This window comes from Callospermophilus lateralis, chromosome 15 (genome assembly GCF_048772815.1).
Source record: "Callospermophilus lateralis isolate mCalLat2 chromosome 15, mCalLat2.hap1, whole genome shotgun sequence".
Taxonomy (NCBI): Eukaryota; Metazoa; Chordata; class Mammalia; order Rodentia; family Sciuridae; genus Callospermophilus; species Callospermophilus lateralis.
Genome location: NC_135319.1, coordinates 93,480,466 through 93,492,947, shown reverse-complemented (window position 1 = coordinate 93,492,947; position 12,482 = coordinate 93,480,466). Strand labels below are relative to the sequence as shown.

Sequence of the window (12,482 nt, the reverse complement as noted above, 5' to 3'; positions counted from 1 at the left end):
TGGGGGTGTCAGGGGACAGGTGGAGGGTGTCAGGGGACAGGTGGGGGTGTCAGGGGACAGGTGGGGGTGTCAGGGGACAGGTGGAGGGTGTCAGGGGACAGGTGGAGGGTGTCAGGGGACAGGTGGGGGGTATCAGGCAGGGGACAGGTGGGGGTGTCAGGGGACAGGTGGAGGGTGTCAGGGGACAGGTGGAAGGTGTCAGGGGACAGGTGGGGGTGTCAGGCAGGGGACAGGTGGGGGTGTCAGGGGACAGGTGGAGGGTGTCAGGGGACAGGTGGAAGGTGTCAGGGGACAGGTGGGGGTGTCAGGCAGGGGACAGGTGGGGGTGTCAGGGGACAGGTGGAGGGTGTCAGGGGACAGGTGGAAGGTGTCAGGGGACAGGTGGGGGTGTCAGGGGACAGGTGGAGGGTGTCAGGGGACAGGTGGAAGGTGTCAGGGGACAGGTGGGGGTGTCAGGCAGGGGACAGGTGGGGGTGTCAGGGGACAGGTGGAGGGTGTCAGGGGACAGGTGGAAGGTGTCAGGGGACAGGTGGGGGTGTCAGGGGACAGGTGGAGGGTGTCAGGGGACAGGTGGAGGGTGTCAGGGGACAGGTGGGGGGTATCAGGCAGGGGACAGGTGGGGGTGTCAGGGGACAGGTGGAGGGTGTCAGGGGACAGGTGGAAGGTGTCAGGGGACAGGTGGGGGTGTCAGGGGACAGGTGGAGGGTGTCAGGGGACAGGTGGAGGGTGTCAGGGGACAGGTGGGGGGTATCAGGCAGGGGACAGGTGGGGGTATCAGGCAGGGGACAGGTGGAGGGTGTCAGGCAGGTGACAGGGGGGTGTCAGGCAGGGAACAGGTGGGGGTGTCAGGGGACAGGTGGAGGGTGTCAGGGGACAGGTGGGGGTGTCAGGGGACAGGTGGAGGGTGTCAGGGGACAGGTGGAGGGTGTCAGGGGACAGGTGGGGGTGTCAGGCAGGGGACAGGTGGAAGGTGTCAGGCAGGCAACAGGTGGAAGGTGTCAGGGGACAGGTGGAGGGTGTCAGGGGACAGGTGGAGGGTGTCAGGGGACAGGTGGGGGGTATCAGGCAGGGGACAGGTGGGGGTGTCAGGGGACAGGTGGGGGTGTCAGGGGACAGGTGGAAGGTGTCAGGGGACAGGTGGGGGTGTCAGGGGACAGGTGGAGGGTGTCAGGGGACAGGTGGGGGGTATCAGGCAGGGGACAGGTGGAGGGTGTCAGGGGACAGGTGGGGGGTATCAGGCAGGGGACAGGTGGAAGGTGTCAGGGGACAGGTGGGGGTGTCAGGCAGGGGACAGGTGGAAGGTGTCAGGCAGGCAACAGGTGGAAGGTGTCAGGGGACAGGTGGGGGTGTCAGAGGACAGGTGGGGGTGTCAGAGGACAGGTATGTGCAGCTCCTGTCTCCTCCAAGCTGCACAGGACTCCACACTTCTCAGAAAGTGCTGCCCAGCACCAGGGGACGCAGCCTTCCTGCTCTGCTGAAGGGGCACTGATGTCCAGGTGCTGTCCCCACTGGATTCTCCCTCCTGTTCTTACCATAAATCTCCCTCCTTTCTGGCATTTACCAGGCGGCAGGCAGGCTCACAGGGCAGTGAGGGCAAGGCTGGCCTCTGAGCTGCCTGAGCCTTTCTGGACACTGAGGAATGTCCAGGCCTAAACTCAGAGCCCTCTCCCCAAGCAGGAACCTGAAAAGAGGAGGGTCAGGCAGGGTCCAGCAGCTGCCCAGGAATCTCAGGGAGCCGGCATTCTCTGCCCAGATAGCACCCTACACACCTCCTCTCCGAGAGCACCTCTGGCCCACACTCACCTCTGAGCCTCGGGGGCCACGTGGTATCCACCATGTACCCAAACTAAGTGATGCTAGAGCAAGAGGTGGGCATGCGTGGGGAGCAGGCCCAGAGCACCTCCACGAGAAGGCTCCAGACCTCAGGGCAGCAGGACAATGATCCTCAGCGGGGAACCCACAGCAGACGAAGTCCTGCAGGAGAGGCACCTGCAGCTCTCTATGGGCTCTTGTCCAGGCTGGGAGGCAACCAGCCCAGGTAGTGACCACCCCTGTTGGCAGGCAGGAGTCACTCTGGAAAGCACTTCAGGGAACAGGATTCGGTCCTCAGCTTTGCAGGGCTGTGACAGTCCCCAAGCCCTTGAGCTAGGTTTTAACACATGCAAAGGTCCTTCTCCAAGGGCAAAGGTGAGGCCTCATCTCCAGCTGCTAGAGAAGTCCCAGGGCCACCTGTGTTCCCAGGGCCACCCAAGCCCACCCATACTTTCTCCTCTCTCCATACGTCTGTGTCCTTAGGAGCTCAATGATCCTTGTGCAGAATCACAGTGCCTGTTACTCCTGGCCCAGCTGGCCAACCAGGAGAAGAACCATGGACAAGCTAAGAGGATGATCGAGAAGGCCCAGTGCCTGGGCGGAAGTGAGGAGTTTTGGTACAATTTGACCCTGACTCTGGCCGACGCCGTCTTGTCCTCAGAAGACGATGGGAAGGAAGCTGTGGTGAGAAGATGCAGTGCAGCAGCCCTGGTGCCCAGCGAGGGGCGGCTCAGTCCCTGGCCCTGCTGAGCAGCACAGTGACACCATGGCGGTTGTCCCCAGGCTTGCCAACTATATAAGAAGCTCATAGATGCCTTCAGCAACCTCCAGAAAGACAGGCCTAACCGAGTGCACACACTGAAGTTCTTCACCATGGACCTGGAAGCCAGGTAGAGTGCCAGCTCCCACGAGGCCCTGGCTACCTGCTGCCTGGGCCACAACCCCTTTCTACACTCTCCAGGACCTCAAGGTCCCGGGCTCTGCTTGCTCAGGGCCGCAGCCTGGCTTGGGAGGTGCTGTGGGCAGAGTGCGCAGGGGTACTCCCTCCAGCTTGGGGTGGGCTTCTCCCTGCCCCAGAAGCCTCTCTCAGGCTCAGCCAGTGGTGGTGGGCGACGGGAGCCTTCCTCTGCCTCTGAGCAGAATCATGGGCCCCACTTACTGGGTCTCTGTGAGAAGCCGTGGCTTCTGACCCACGGACCACAGCAGTGGGGAGGCTCTTGGTTTTAACTGCTTCTGCTTGCTCTCCGTGCAGTGCTCACTGCAGCAGAAGGAGCTGCCTGCAGCTGTCCTGTGCATGCACCTGAGCCACTGGCAGTGTCCCTTCAGTCTAGTCTGAGACCTTTGGAAGTGGTGTTCTGTTAACTTCTAAGTGACTTAGGGACATGTTTTTAGTTGCCAAATAGATATCATGTCTGAAGCAGGACTGTTAGTCTCACTTCATTGTGTCTGACCCAGGAATGGGACTGCATGACTTGCAGTGTGTGAGAAAGGCTGAAGGTGCTTGACCAAGTCTCCCTGTGCAGACCTGGAGAGTGAGAGCATCACCACGGTCCCAGGCTTTTGATTCTAGACAGAAACCTCAAAGCCAGATACCTGGACAGAACTCTGTCCCCACAGGAGCATGAGCCTCTTCTGTCCCCGCAGATGCATGATCCCCCTCTGTCCTCACAGGATAATGAGCCTCCTATGACCCTGTAGGAGCATGAGCCCCCTCTGTCCCCACAGGAGCATGAGCCCCCTCTGTCCCCACAGGAGCATGAGCCCCCTCTGTCCCTGCAGGATCATGAACCTTCAGATCCAAATCACCCAGAACTCAGAGCACAGCAAACTTCCTGACTGCTGGGTTTTGTTCAAGGAGATGGATGATCAACTGCTGAAAATTGAAGAAGACTTTATTAAGTGTGGCTATGAGGAGAACTGTGTCAATATAAAACTACAGCGTGCAAAGATAAGGAGGTGAGGGCCTTGTTCCCAATTCCACCTGTGGTGGAGCACCCCAGGGTCTTGCTGCCCACAGCAGGCCCAGCCACAGCCTTTGCCCCTTCATGGAGGATACCCACTGCCTCCCTCCTGAGCCCTCATTCATCCCTGTCCCTCTCCCTGCAGTCCCATGGGGTCCTGGGCAGCTCCTCCCTCTGCCCGGGCCCACCTGTCTGGAGTCACACTTTGCTCTCCTCCTGCTCCTGTCCCACCCAGGTGGGGCACCCTACAGATATGCACACCTCCACAGACTCCAATGTGTTCACACACACACACACACACCCCATTACCAGGGCAGGACCCACTCCTCCAGCAAGGCCTAGGTGGATGCTCCACCAACCTTGGATGCCCACGTGTCCATCCCATGCAAGTGCTGTGCAGGTGCTGTGGGGGTAAAGTGATCACCGGCAAGTCTAACCCAGCACCTTTCCTGGTGCTGTGGGATGCTCCCCAGACGTCTCCTGGGCAGACCCCTGGTTTGTAGGCAGAGGGTCAGACTGCAGACCACATCATTCCACAGCTCACCTTAGCTTTGAGATATTCTGAGAACGCTTCACATGTGAGTGTCTCATTACAGTGCTGACGCAGTAAGCAGCACAGGCATGCAGAGATGAAGCACTCCACACTCGTTGGTACCAGAGGTGCACCTTTAACCTGTCTGTTCCTAATTCCACCTTCATGTCTTGTAAAGGTTTTGTGCCCAAAATGAGACAGATAGAGAACAAAAAGTCACACATTACTTGGAAGCACACAACCTGATCCAGAAAGCCGTGGCTGCAGAGGAAGAACTGTTTCATAGGATCAGAGGTTTGCTGGCCCTTCAAGAGGTGAGTGGCCGGGCTCTGTGAGCACCGCCGGCCATCTGCATGCTCACACCCCTATGCTTCTGTGTGAGGAGCAGCCATGACTAGGTTCACACTCTCATTACACAACCAGAACACAGACAGAACCCATGAGGCCCGCACTGCCAGAACACTGAGCATTAACACGGCAAACCACAGCCCTGAGCCAGAGTCCAAGCCTGCCACAGCCATGGCAGGAAGCCCCAGTGGGGACAGCTACCCAAGTTCAGGTGACAGAGCTGAGAGCTGAGAAGCAGGCAGCCAGACCCTGTGGGATGGAGCCCAAGGAAGGAGAGTGCTGCACCTAGGTGGTCAGGTGCCCAGCATGTGCAGCTGAGCCTGGTCAGCACAGTTGCTCAAGCTTGGGCAGAGGGGCCTGGAGGATTGTAGGACAGGGCAGAAGCAGTGCCTGCTCTCTGCAGCCCCCTGAGAAACGGCAGCAGCCTGGGGTACTGGGCGAGGGCAGAGAGGGCCTGCCCTGAGCAGTGGCCAGGTCATGTAAGGAAGCAAAACCACTGCACACCTGCCAGAAAGCACATGGACCCAAGGACAGAGAGGGTGGGAAGTATCTCAAGCCAGCACTGACCCAGGAAAAGTGGGGTGGCCGCAACTGGTCAGATAAGTGGGTCCGGGGAAGCTGCTCCCCTGCCCTGCACGGGACTAGGCAGGAGGGCCTGGCTCTCCAGACACTCTTGTGCCTGGCAGGAGCACACCTAAGGTGACCTACTCCAGGGTCGCCAGCACTTCCCCTTCCCTCCTCCTACCTGTCCCCCTCTGCTCTCTGGTCTTCCTTCCCTTTATTTATTGTTCCTAAATTGGTGCATTAGGGTTAGGCATAAAGGGCATCCACTGTGATGTGTCCACATGTCCACACACAGCCTCATTGGGCCAGTGGCCTCCTGCTGTCCCTCCTCTCTCCCCCTCAACCCCCACCCCCTACTTCACTCTTCCTCCTCCTGTTTTCACGAGATTCCTCCTCCTTTTATTTAAATTCCTTTTCTCTAGCTTTCACATTTGACTCTCAACTTTTCGGGTTCTGCTGAGTTCCATCCATTTGCCAGCAAATGCCATGATTTCATTCTTCTATTTAGCTGATAGAATTCCATTGTGTATACGCACCACATTTTATTAGCCCATGTAGGTGGGCACTGAGGTTCCCTAACTTGGTGATTGTGGACGGCACTGTATAAACGTGAGAATATAGTGTCACTATAGTGACTCTTTTGGATAAATATCAAGGAAGGGGATAGCTGGGTCATATGCTAGTTCCATTCCAAATTTTTTGAGGAATCTCCATACTACTTTCCAAAGTGGCTGATTTTCTAAAAAAAATTAAGTAAAACCTGATTTTTTAAAATTATAATGAAGACAGAGACAAATCTACAATTATGGTGAAAAATTTCAATTTCCTCTCAATTATTAGTGGAATGAGTAGGAAGAAAATGAGCAAAGGACTGGAGATCTGAATCAGTCAGTCAATAGGCTCTGATAGCTTTTTATAAAGTGTCCCACCCAACAACAGTGGATGACCTTCTCTCACGTGCCCAAAGAACCTTCAACAGACTGTATTCTGTACCATAAAACAAGTCTTAATGAAGTCAAAGGATTTAAGTCAGACAAAGCATGTACTGGCACCACAGTGGAGTTAAAATTGAAATGGATAGATGCACAGATACTGGAAGCAGACTAGGGGGTGTGGGGGGTGCAGTGAGGAAGGTGAAGGCTGACCTGGTGGACAAGCCCTTTTCCAGGAGGGATGAACATGTTCAGGAACAAGAGCTGAAGCTCGCACCATGTGGTTGCCCCTGATTCTACACTTTAAAATGGTGGATTTTATGTTATATACTTTTTACCTCAATTCAAAAAATCAAAAGCTATATATGTGGGAAGCCCCAAATAGTTGGAAATTAAAAAGCATACACTCACACAGCCATGGGCCACAGAAGAAATCAAAAGGGAAACTGTTTGAATTCAAGGAAAAAATGTCCATCATTGCAAAGATGTCTCTGGTGCAGTCCTGGGCAAGGACCTGGGGTTTGCAGCAGTAAGCACCTGCAAAAAGAAAAAAGATCAGATCTCAGTCCACTCTCCACCTTAACAAGTAAAGAGCAAACTGAACCCAAATGAGTAGAAGAATAGAAATTAAAAGGTCAGAGTGGAAATCAGTGAATTAGAAAACAGAAAAGAGGAAGCCTACAAAGCCAAAGCTGGTTCTTTGAAGGACCAATAAATTAATATACTTCTAGTCAATTTGATCAGACAAAAAAGAAAGGACATACGTAGCTGATATCAAAAAGGAGGCAACGTTGCCACAGACTCCACAGAGAGTGAGAGCATAGAAAGGGAGCGTCATGAACTCGCAACTCAGGTGACCAGACTCCTTTAAAGCATGACCCACGAAGTCCCACAGCTCTGTGCCCAGGGATCTGGTCTGGATTGGGAGTCCTCTCCCAGAGGAGAAGCCAGGCTCAGGTGACTTTACAATGACTTCTACCAGATACGCAAGAAAAATGATACCAGCTCTGCACAGACCCTTCCAGAAAGCAGAAAAAGAGGGCATACATCCCAACTTTTCTATGAGTCTACTATTGCCCTGATTCCAAAATAAGACAAAGACATTGCAAACAACAACATAAGACAACAAAAAATCGATATTTCTCATGAATAAAAGTACAAAAAATCCTAAACAAAAATCCAGAAAATTAAATCCAACAACATATAAAAAAAGGTAATACATCATAACCAAGTTAGGGTTATCTCAGGAATAATTTTACATTTAAAAAATGTGGTTCAGCATATTTTTTGACCCAATAAATAAAAACCATATGATGCAGGAATACTGTTTGACAAAGCCAGGCGCTGTGGAGCACGCCTGTAATCCCAGCAGCTCAGGAAGCTGAGGCAGGAGGATGGCGAGTTCAAAGCCAGGCTTAACAAAAGCGAGGCACTGAGCAGCTCAGTAAGACTCTAAATAAAATACAAACTTGGGTTGGGGATGTGGCTCAGTCGTCAAGTGCCCCTGAGTTCAATCCAAGGCACCCCCCCACACACATACACACAAAGATCCATATACAGAAGAGGGAAATTTCCTCAACCCAAGGAAAGGTATCTATTAACAAACTATAGCCAAAGTCATCCTTATTGACAAAAGACTGAATGTTTCCTTCTTTTAATCAGGACTAATGCCAGGAAGTATCTTTGTACCACTTTTATCCAGCATTATTTAGGAAATTCTAGCCAATGCAATAAGTCCAAAAAAAGACAGTAAAAGGATCCAGCTTGGGTAGGAAGAAACTTGACAGTAACATGATGGTATAGAAAATTATTTGCAATGTACTGGTTAAACATTAAAGCTACTAGTAAAGCTAAATTAAAGCTCATAAGCAAATTAAGTTAAAGCTAACCAATGAGTTTAATCAGGTCACCAGACAGAAGAACAATATGCAAAAATCAATTGTATATTTCTATGAACTAGGAACTATCAATCAGGTAATAAAAATTCAAAAATAGTATCATTTGTGGTAGCATTAAAAAATGAAATTATACCCCCAAAATGTGAAAATTTGTACCCTAAGAACTACAAAGCATTGTTGAGAAAAATTAAAAGACATAAGTGAATGAAGAACCATATGGCTTATGGATCAGAACAGTTAATTGTTAGGATGTCAATTCTCCCTACATTATCTGCAGGATTTTTAATAGAAATAGAATGATATTAGATTTCATATGGGAATGCAAAAGGCCTTACACAGCCAACACAACTTTGGAAAAGAACAGTATTAGACATCTCATGCTACTTGATTTTCAGTCCTGTTATAGAGTTACAGAAATTGAGAGTCTATTTTCAGTGTAAGAGTAGGCCAACAGATCAATCTGGCGCAGTCCAGAAGCAGACACACACAAAAATCAGGGACTGGCTCCCAACAGAGGAGCCCAAGCTGTCCACAGCAGGAAGGACTGTGTTCAAATGGTGCTAGAATCACTGGAAGCATATGTCCATAAAGCGGAAGTCCGAGTCCTACCTCATACTGCATGTGAAAGTCAGCTCAAAATGGCTTGTGGCCCTAGGCAGAAGACCCAAAGTCATAAAACATCTAGAAGAACACAGAAAACACCTCTGTGGCCTCAGATTTGGCCCACTTTTTGGGGGGGATACTAGGTATTGAACCCAGATGCATTTTACCACTCAATCACAACCCCAGTCATGTATGTATGTATATGTGTGTGTGTGTGTGTGTGTGTGTGTGTGTGTGTGTATACATACATACATTTTTTTTTTTTTAATTTTGGGACAGGTTCTCACTAAGTTGCTGAGGGTTTCCCTAAGTTGCCAGCCTCAAATTTGTGATCCTCCAGTCTCAGTCTCCTGAGTTCCTAGGATTACAAGTGTGCACTGCCACACCTGATTGAAGATTTCTTTTATTTGACACCCAAAGCATGATTCATAAAAGAATAAATTGAACAACTGGACTTTTCTTCAAAAGATACTGTTAAGAGAATGATGAAAAGAGAAGCCACAGATGGGGCAGGAGTGGAATATTTGCAAAGCATATCCAGAATATATGAAGAACTTTCAAAAGCTAATTAAGAAAACATGTAGCCCAATCAAAAACAAGTGAAATAGGGCTGGGGATGTAGCTCAGATGGTAAAGTGCTTGCCTCTCAGGCACAAGGCCCTGGGTTCAAACCCCAGCATCACAAAAAAAGGGAAATATCTCAACAATTTAGACATCTCCTCTAAGGAACTGCACAGATGATAAATAAGCTCATGGAAGACAAGCATCATCAGTCAGTTAGAATATCCAGTGACCACGGTGAGAACCCCTGCACCTGTGAGGATGGCGGGCATTTCAAAGCCTGACCACCCCAATGGTGGCAGGAGCCCTCGGGCCGTGGGAATGGGAGCTGTAGGGCTGCTCTGGAAGGCCCTTGGAAGTTCCGAGAGGAGTGAAACTTGGGCCGCGGGGTGGCCTGGCACCCCACCCCGGCATGCCCTCCTGTCCCAGAGAGAATGTGCCCATCCAGAGGAACACCGGTGTGCCGTGCTCGCGGCAGCTGGGTTCTAGTAGCCCACACAGTGGGTCAGCTGACTCGGAAGGTAAAAAGCAGTGGCCACAGCATGGAGAGACCTAGAACGGCCGCACCAAGATGGGCCAGAGGGGGAAGCCCTGTGCTCCCTCACCCTGGATGGTGCAAAGGCAGCTCGCTGGAAGCCCCAGTGGTTGCCTAGGAGAGAGGCTCCGGAGGCAGTGGCATGTGGAGTGGCCAGGGCCAGGGACATGGAAGGGCACCTTTGTGGCCTCGGTGGTGGTGGTTTGAGTGTGCATGTCACACTTGAGATGCTCACGGCTTCGTTCTGTCCCTTAGCACTGTTGAAGTGTGGGCTCGGGTGCACTGAATGTGCCCAGTGCCCTGACGCCCGCCTGGCTCTGTCCGCTGCAGAACACCAACACCCCTCTGATGAGGAAGCTGGCCCGCCACAAGCTCAGCCTGGTGGAGGTGTCCCTGGACATGCTGCAGCTTATGTGGGAGGAGGGGCTGGAGCGGCTGGAGCCACAGTCCCCTGAGAAGCTGCTTGAGACCTACCTGCAGAGCACCAGCGACTACACGTCCACCGGCCTGGTGACCACGCAGCCCCACACATCTCCTCAGGGGCTGCCTGGGATGGGCCACCCTCCATCTCATCACACCTGGGGACCCTTGGCTCTAGTGGGGACCCCAGCCAGCCCTGCACAGCTGTGAGCTCCCAGCATGGGGAGGAGAGCAGTCACTGGTCACTTGAGGGCTCACCTGGCTAAGTAGACAAGGTGCTCCCTGTGCCACCTCAGGGTTGTCCCCCAGGTCTTGAGACTAATGGTGTGATAGTGCCGGGCTTCAGCTGAGTGGCCAGTGGGCTGCAGAGGGACAGTGGAGGGCCACACTGCACTTAAAAAGACCCAGCGGCAGGCTGGGGTGTGGCTCAGGGGTACAGGCTTGCCCAGCAGCACAAGGCCCCCGTTCCAGTCCCAGTACCGCAAAGGCAAAAACAAAAAATTGAATATGCAAGATATCTGGAAGGAAATATGAACCCTTCCATTTTACATTTGCTTAGATATCATGAAATATGAATCAAACCAATTTGACATAAATACAAATGAACCAAAGACAGCCCTGAAATTGAACTTGATGTTCCAGTGAGCTGCCAGTCAAGGTTATATAAGAACACTGTTTGGCCTTCCCACACCTAAGCCCTGGAGACCCCCACCCCACCTCCCAGGGCCTGTTAAGGGCTGGTGGGCTGCGCCGTGTGGTGGGCAGGTAGACGGCCGCAGAGAGGCCCCTGGTCTTGACAAAGCCTCTGCTCCCCCTGCAGCAATGGTTCATGCTGAAGCGCACCCTGGCCCACTCGGTGCTGGCACAGCTGGAGAGCCTGCAGCCACTGAGCGCAGGCTGCGTGGAGGTCCGTGCCCAGCTCCTGGGCCTGGCCGGGAGGGCCCTGCACCTGCTGGCCATGCAGGCAGACCCTCTTCGTCCCTACTTCTGCTGGGAAGACGGCTTCTCGGTAGGTGATCCCGCTTCCCAGTCCAGGCTCTGCAGTAGACCTGGGGGTGAGACCTTGGAAGGGTCTGCCCTGGTGTCTCCCCACCTCAGTCTGGTCACACACAGGCCCCTGGGAGCTTCAGAAGCACCCCCCACACACCCCTCTGGCCATCGTAACAGTTACAGTGTAGGCCACAGGCCAGGGCCCCTGGCCTCTACCCACATGCACCACCCAGGAGCCAAACCAAAGCTCAGCTCCCATTGCGCCCAGGCACTCCGAGAAGGGCTGTGAGGACCTTTCACTTCAACCCCCCAGGGCAGGGCTGATCCCTGGGGTAGGGGGCTGGTCTACTCCCCAGGGCAGGGCTGCTTCCCCGGGCTGGTGCTTTGGTGGGAACAGCCTGCACACTCAGGACCCCAGTGACGGCCCCGAACGCAACAGGTCCCCTCCCAAGAGCCCACACAGAGGTGGTTCCTCCTCCAGGATGGCAGCCCAGGGCACAAGCCAGGGCTTCCCTGCTGACTGGCTCCTGTAGAACACCTCTTCCTGCCCACAGCACAGCTGTGTCCACCAGGCTGAGCACCAGGGCAGATCCTGGCAGGAGACCGTGAGCCTGGTGACCCTGAGCTTGTTTGTCCTGCGTCCTAAGGGTGAACTGATGGAGCTTGGCTCTTCGCTCACCAGTGTTCATGAGCACCTACCCAGGTGCCTGAGCCGGAGGGGGTGTCTCATCCTGTGATGGTGTTGACCACCTGGCCAGCAGAGGCTGTCCCCAGAGATGCGTCAACCCACACATGGGGCACAAGGCCCCATGAAACACACCTCTCCACCCCAGGCCCGGTCTCACCTCACCTGTTCCTTCCTCCTGGCTGTTAGGCCTCTTGGAAAAGCCTGAGTCTGTCTCTGGCCTCCTTCTCCTCTTCCGGGAGGCACCCTTCCTCGGAGCTCTGCTGGGGCCAAGTCTCTAGGTCTGCCCTTGGACCATTTCACTCTCTGTTTTCTAAGCTCCGTGGGATTCCTTGCCGATGTGGGGGGTGATTCTGAGCGTGCTGTCTGACTTCAAGGCCATGGTGCTGTCCACAGGCCTCATCGTCACTGATTTCCAGTCTGAGGGTTGTGTTTGGAAACTGTGCCGGGGATCCCAGTCTCGGGGGGTTGGCTGAGGCTGTGTGGCCCAGTGCTGGTGGGTTTGGTGGACATTCTGCTCGCTCGGGCATCAGTGGGGCAGCAGGCTCTGGCTGTGTCTAGGCCAAGGCCACCTGGGCCCTGCACAGCCTCGGCTTTCCCTCTACCTGACCCCCAGGGGCTGAGACAGTCTGCAGTGTCCC

The 12,482-nt window shown here is 53.6% G+C and overlaps 1 protein-coding gene across 1 annotated transcript in view; it reads left to right on the top strand.

Moving 5' to 3' along the window:
* Cfap46 (cilia and flagella associated protein 46) overlaps positions 1 to 12,482 on the top strand; it is an 82,898-nt gene that overhangs the window by 47,348 nt on the left and 23,068 nt on the right. Inside the window, exons 36-41 of the mRNA XM_077105370.1 lie at positions 2,296 to 2,496; positions 2,596 to 2,702; positions 3,592 to 3,768; positions 4,484 to 4,615; positions 10,067 to 10,256; positions 10,987 to 11,175. Of these exons, the coding sequence (XP_076961485.1) occupies positions 2,296 to 2,496; positions 2,596 to 2,702; positions 3,592 to 3,768; positions 4,484 to 4,615; positions 10,067 to 10,256; positions 10,987 to 11,175 (996 nt within the window). The remainder of the gene's footprint in view (positions 1 to 2,295; positions 2,497 to 2,595; positions 2,703 to 3,591; positions 3,769 to 4,483; positions 4,616 to 10,066; positions 10,257 to 10,986; positions 11,176 to 12,482) is intronic.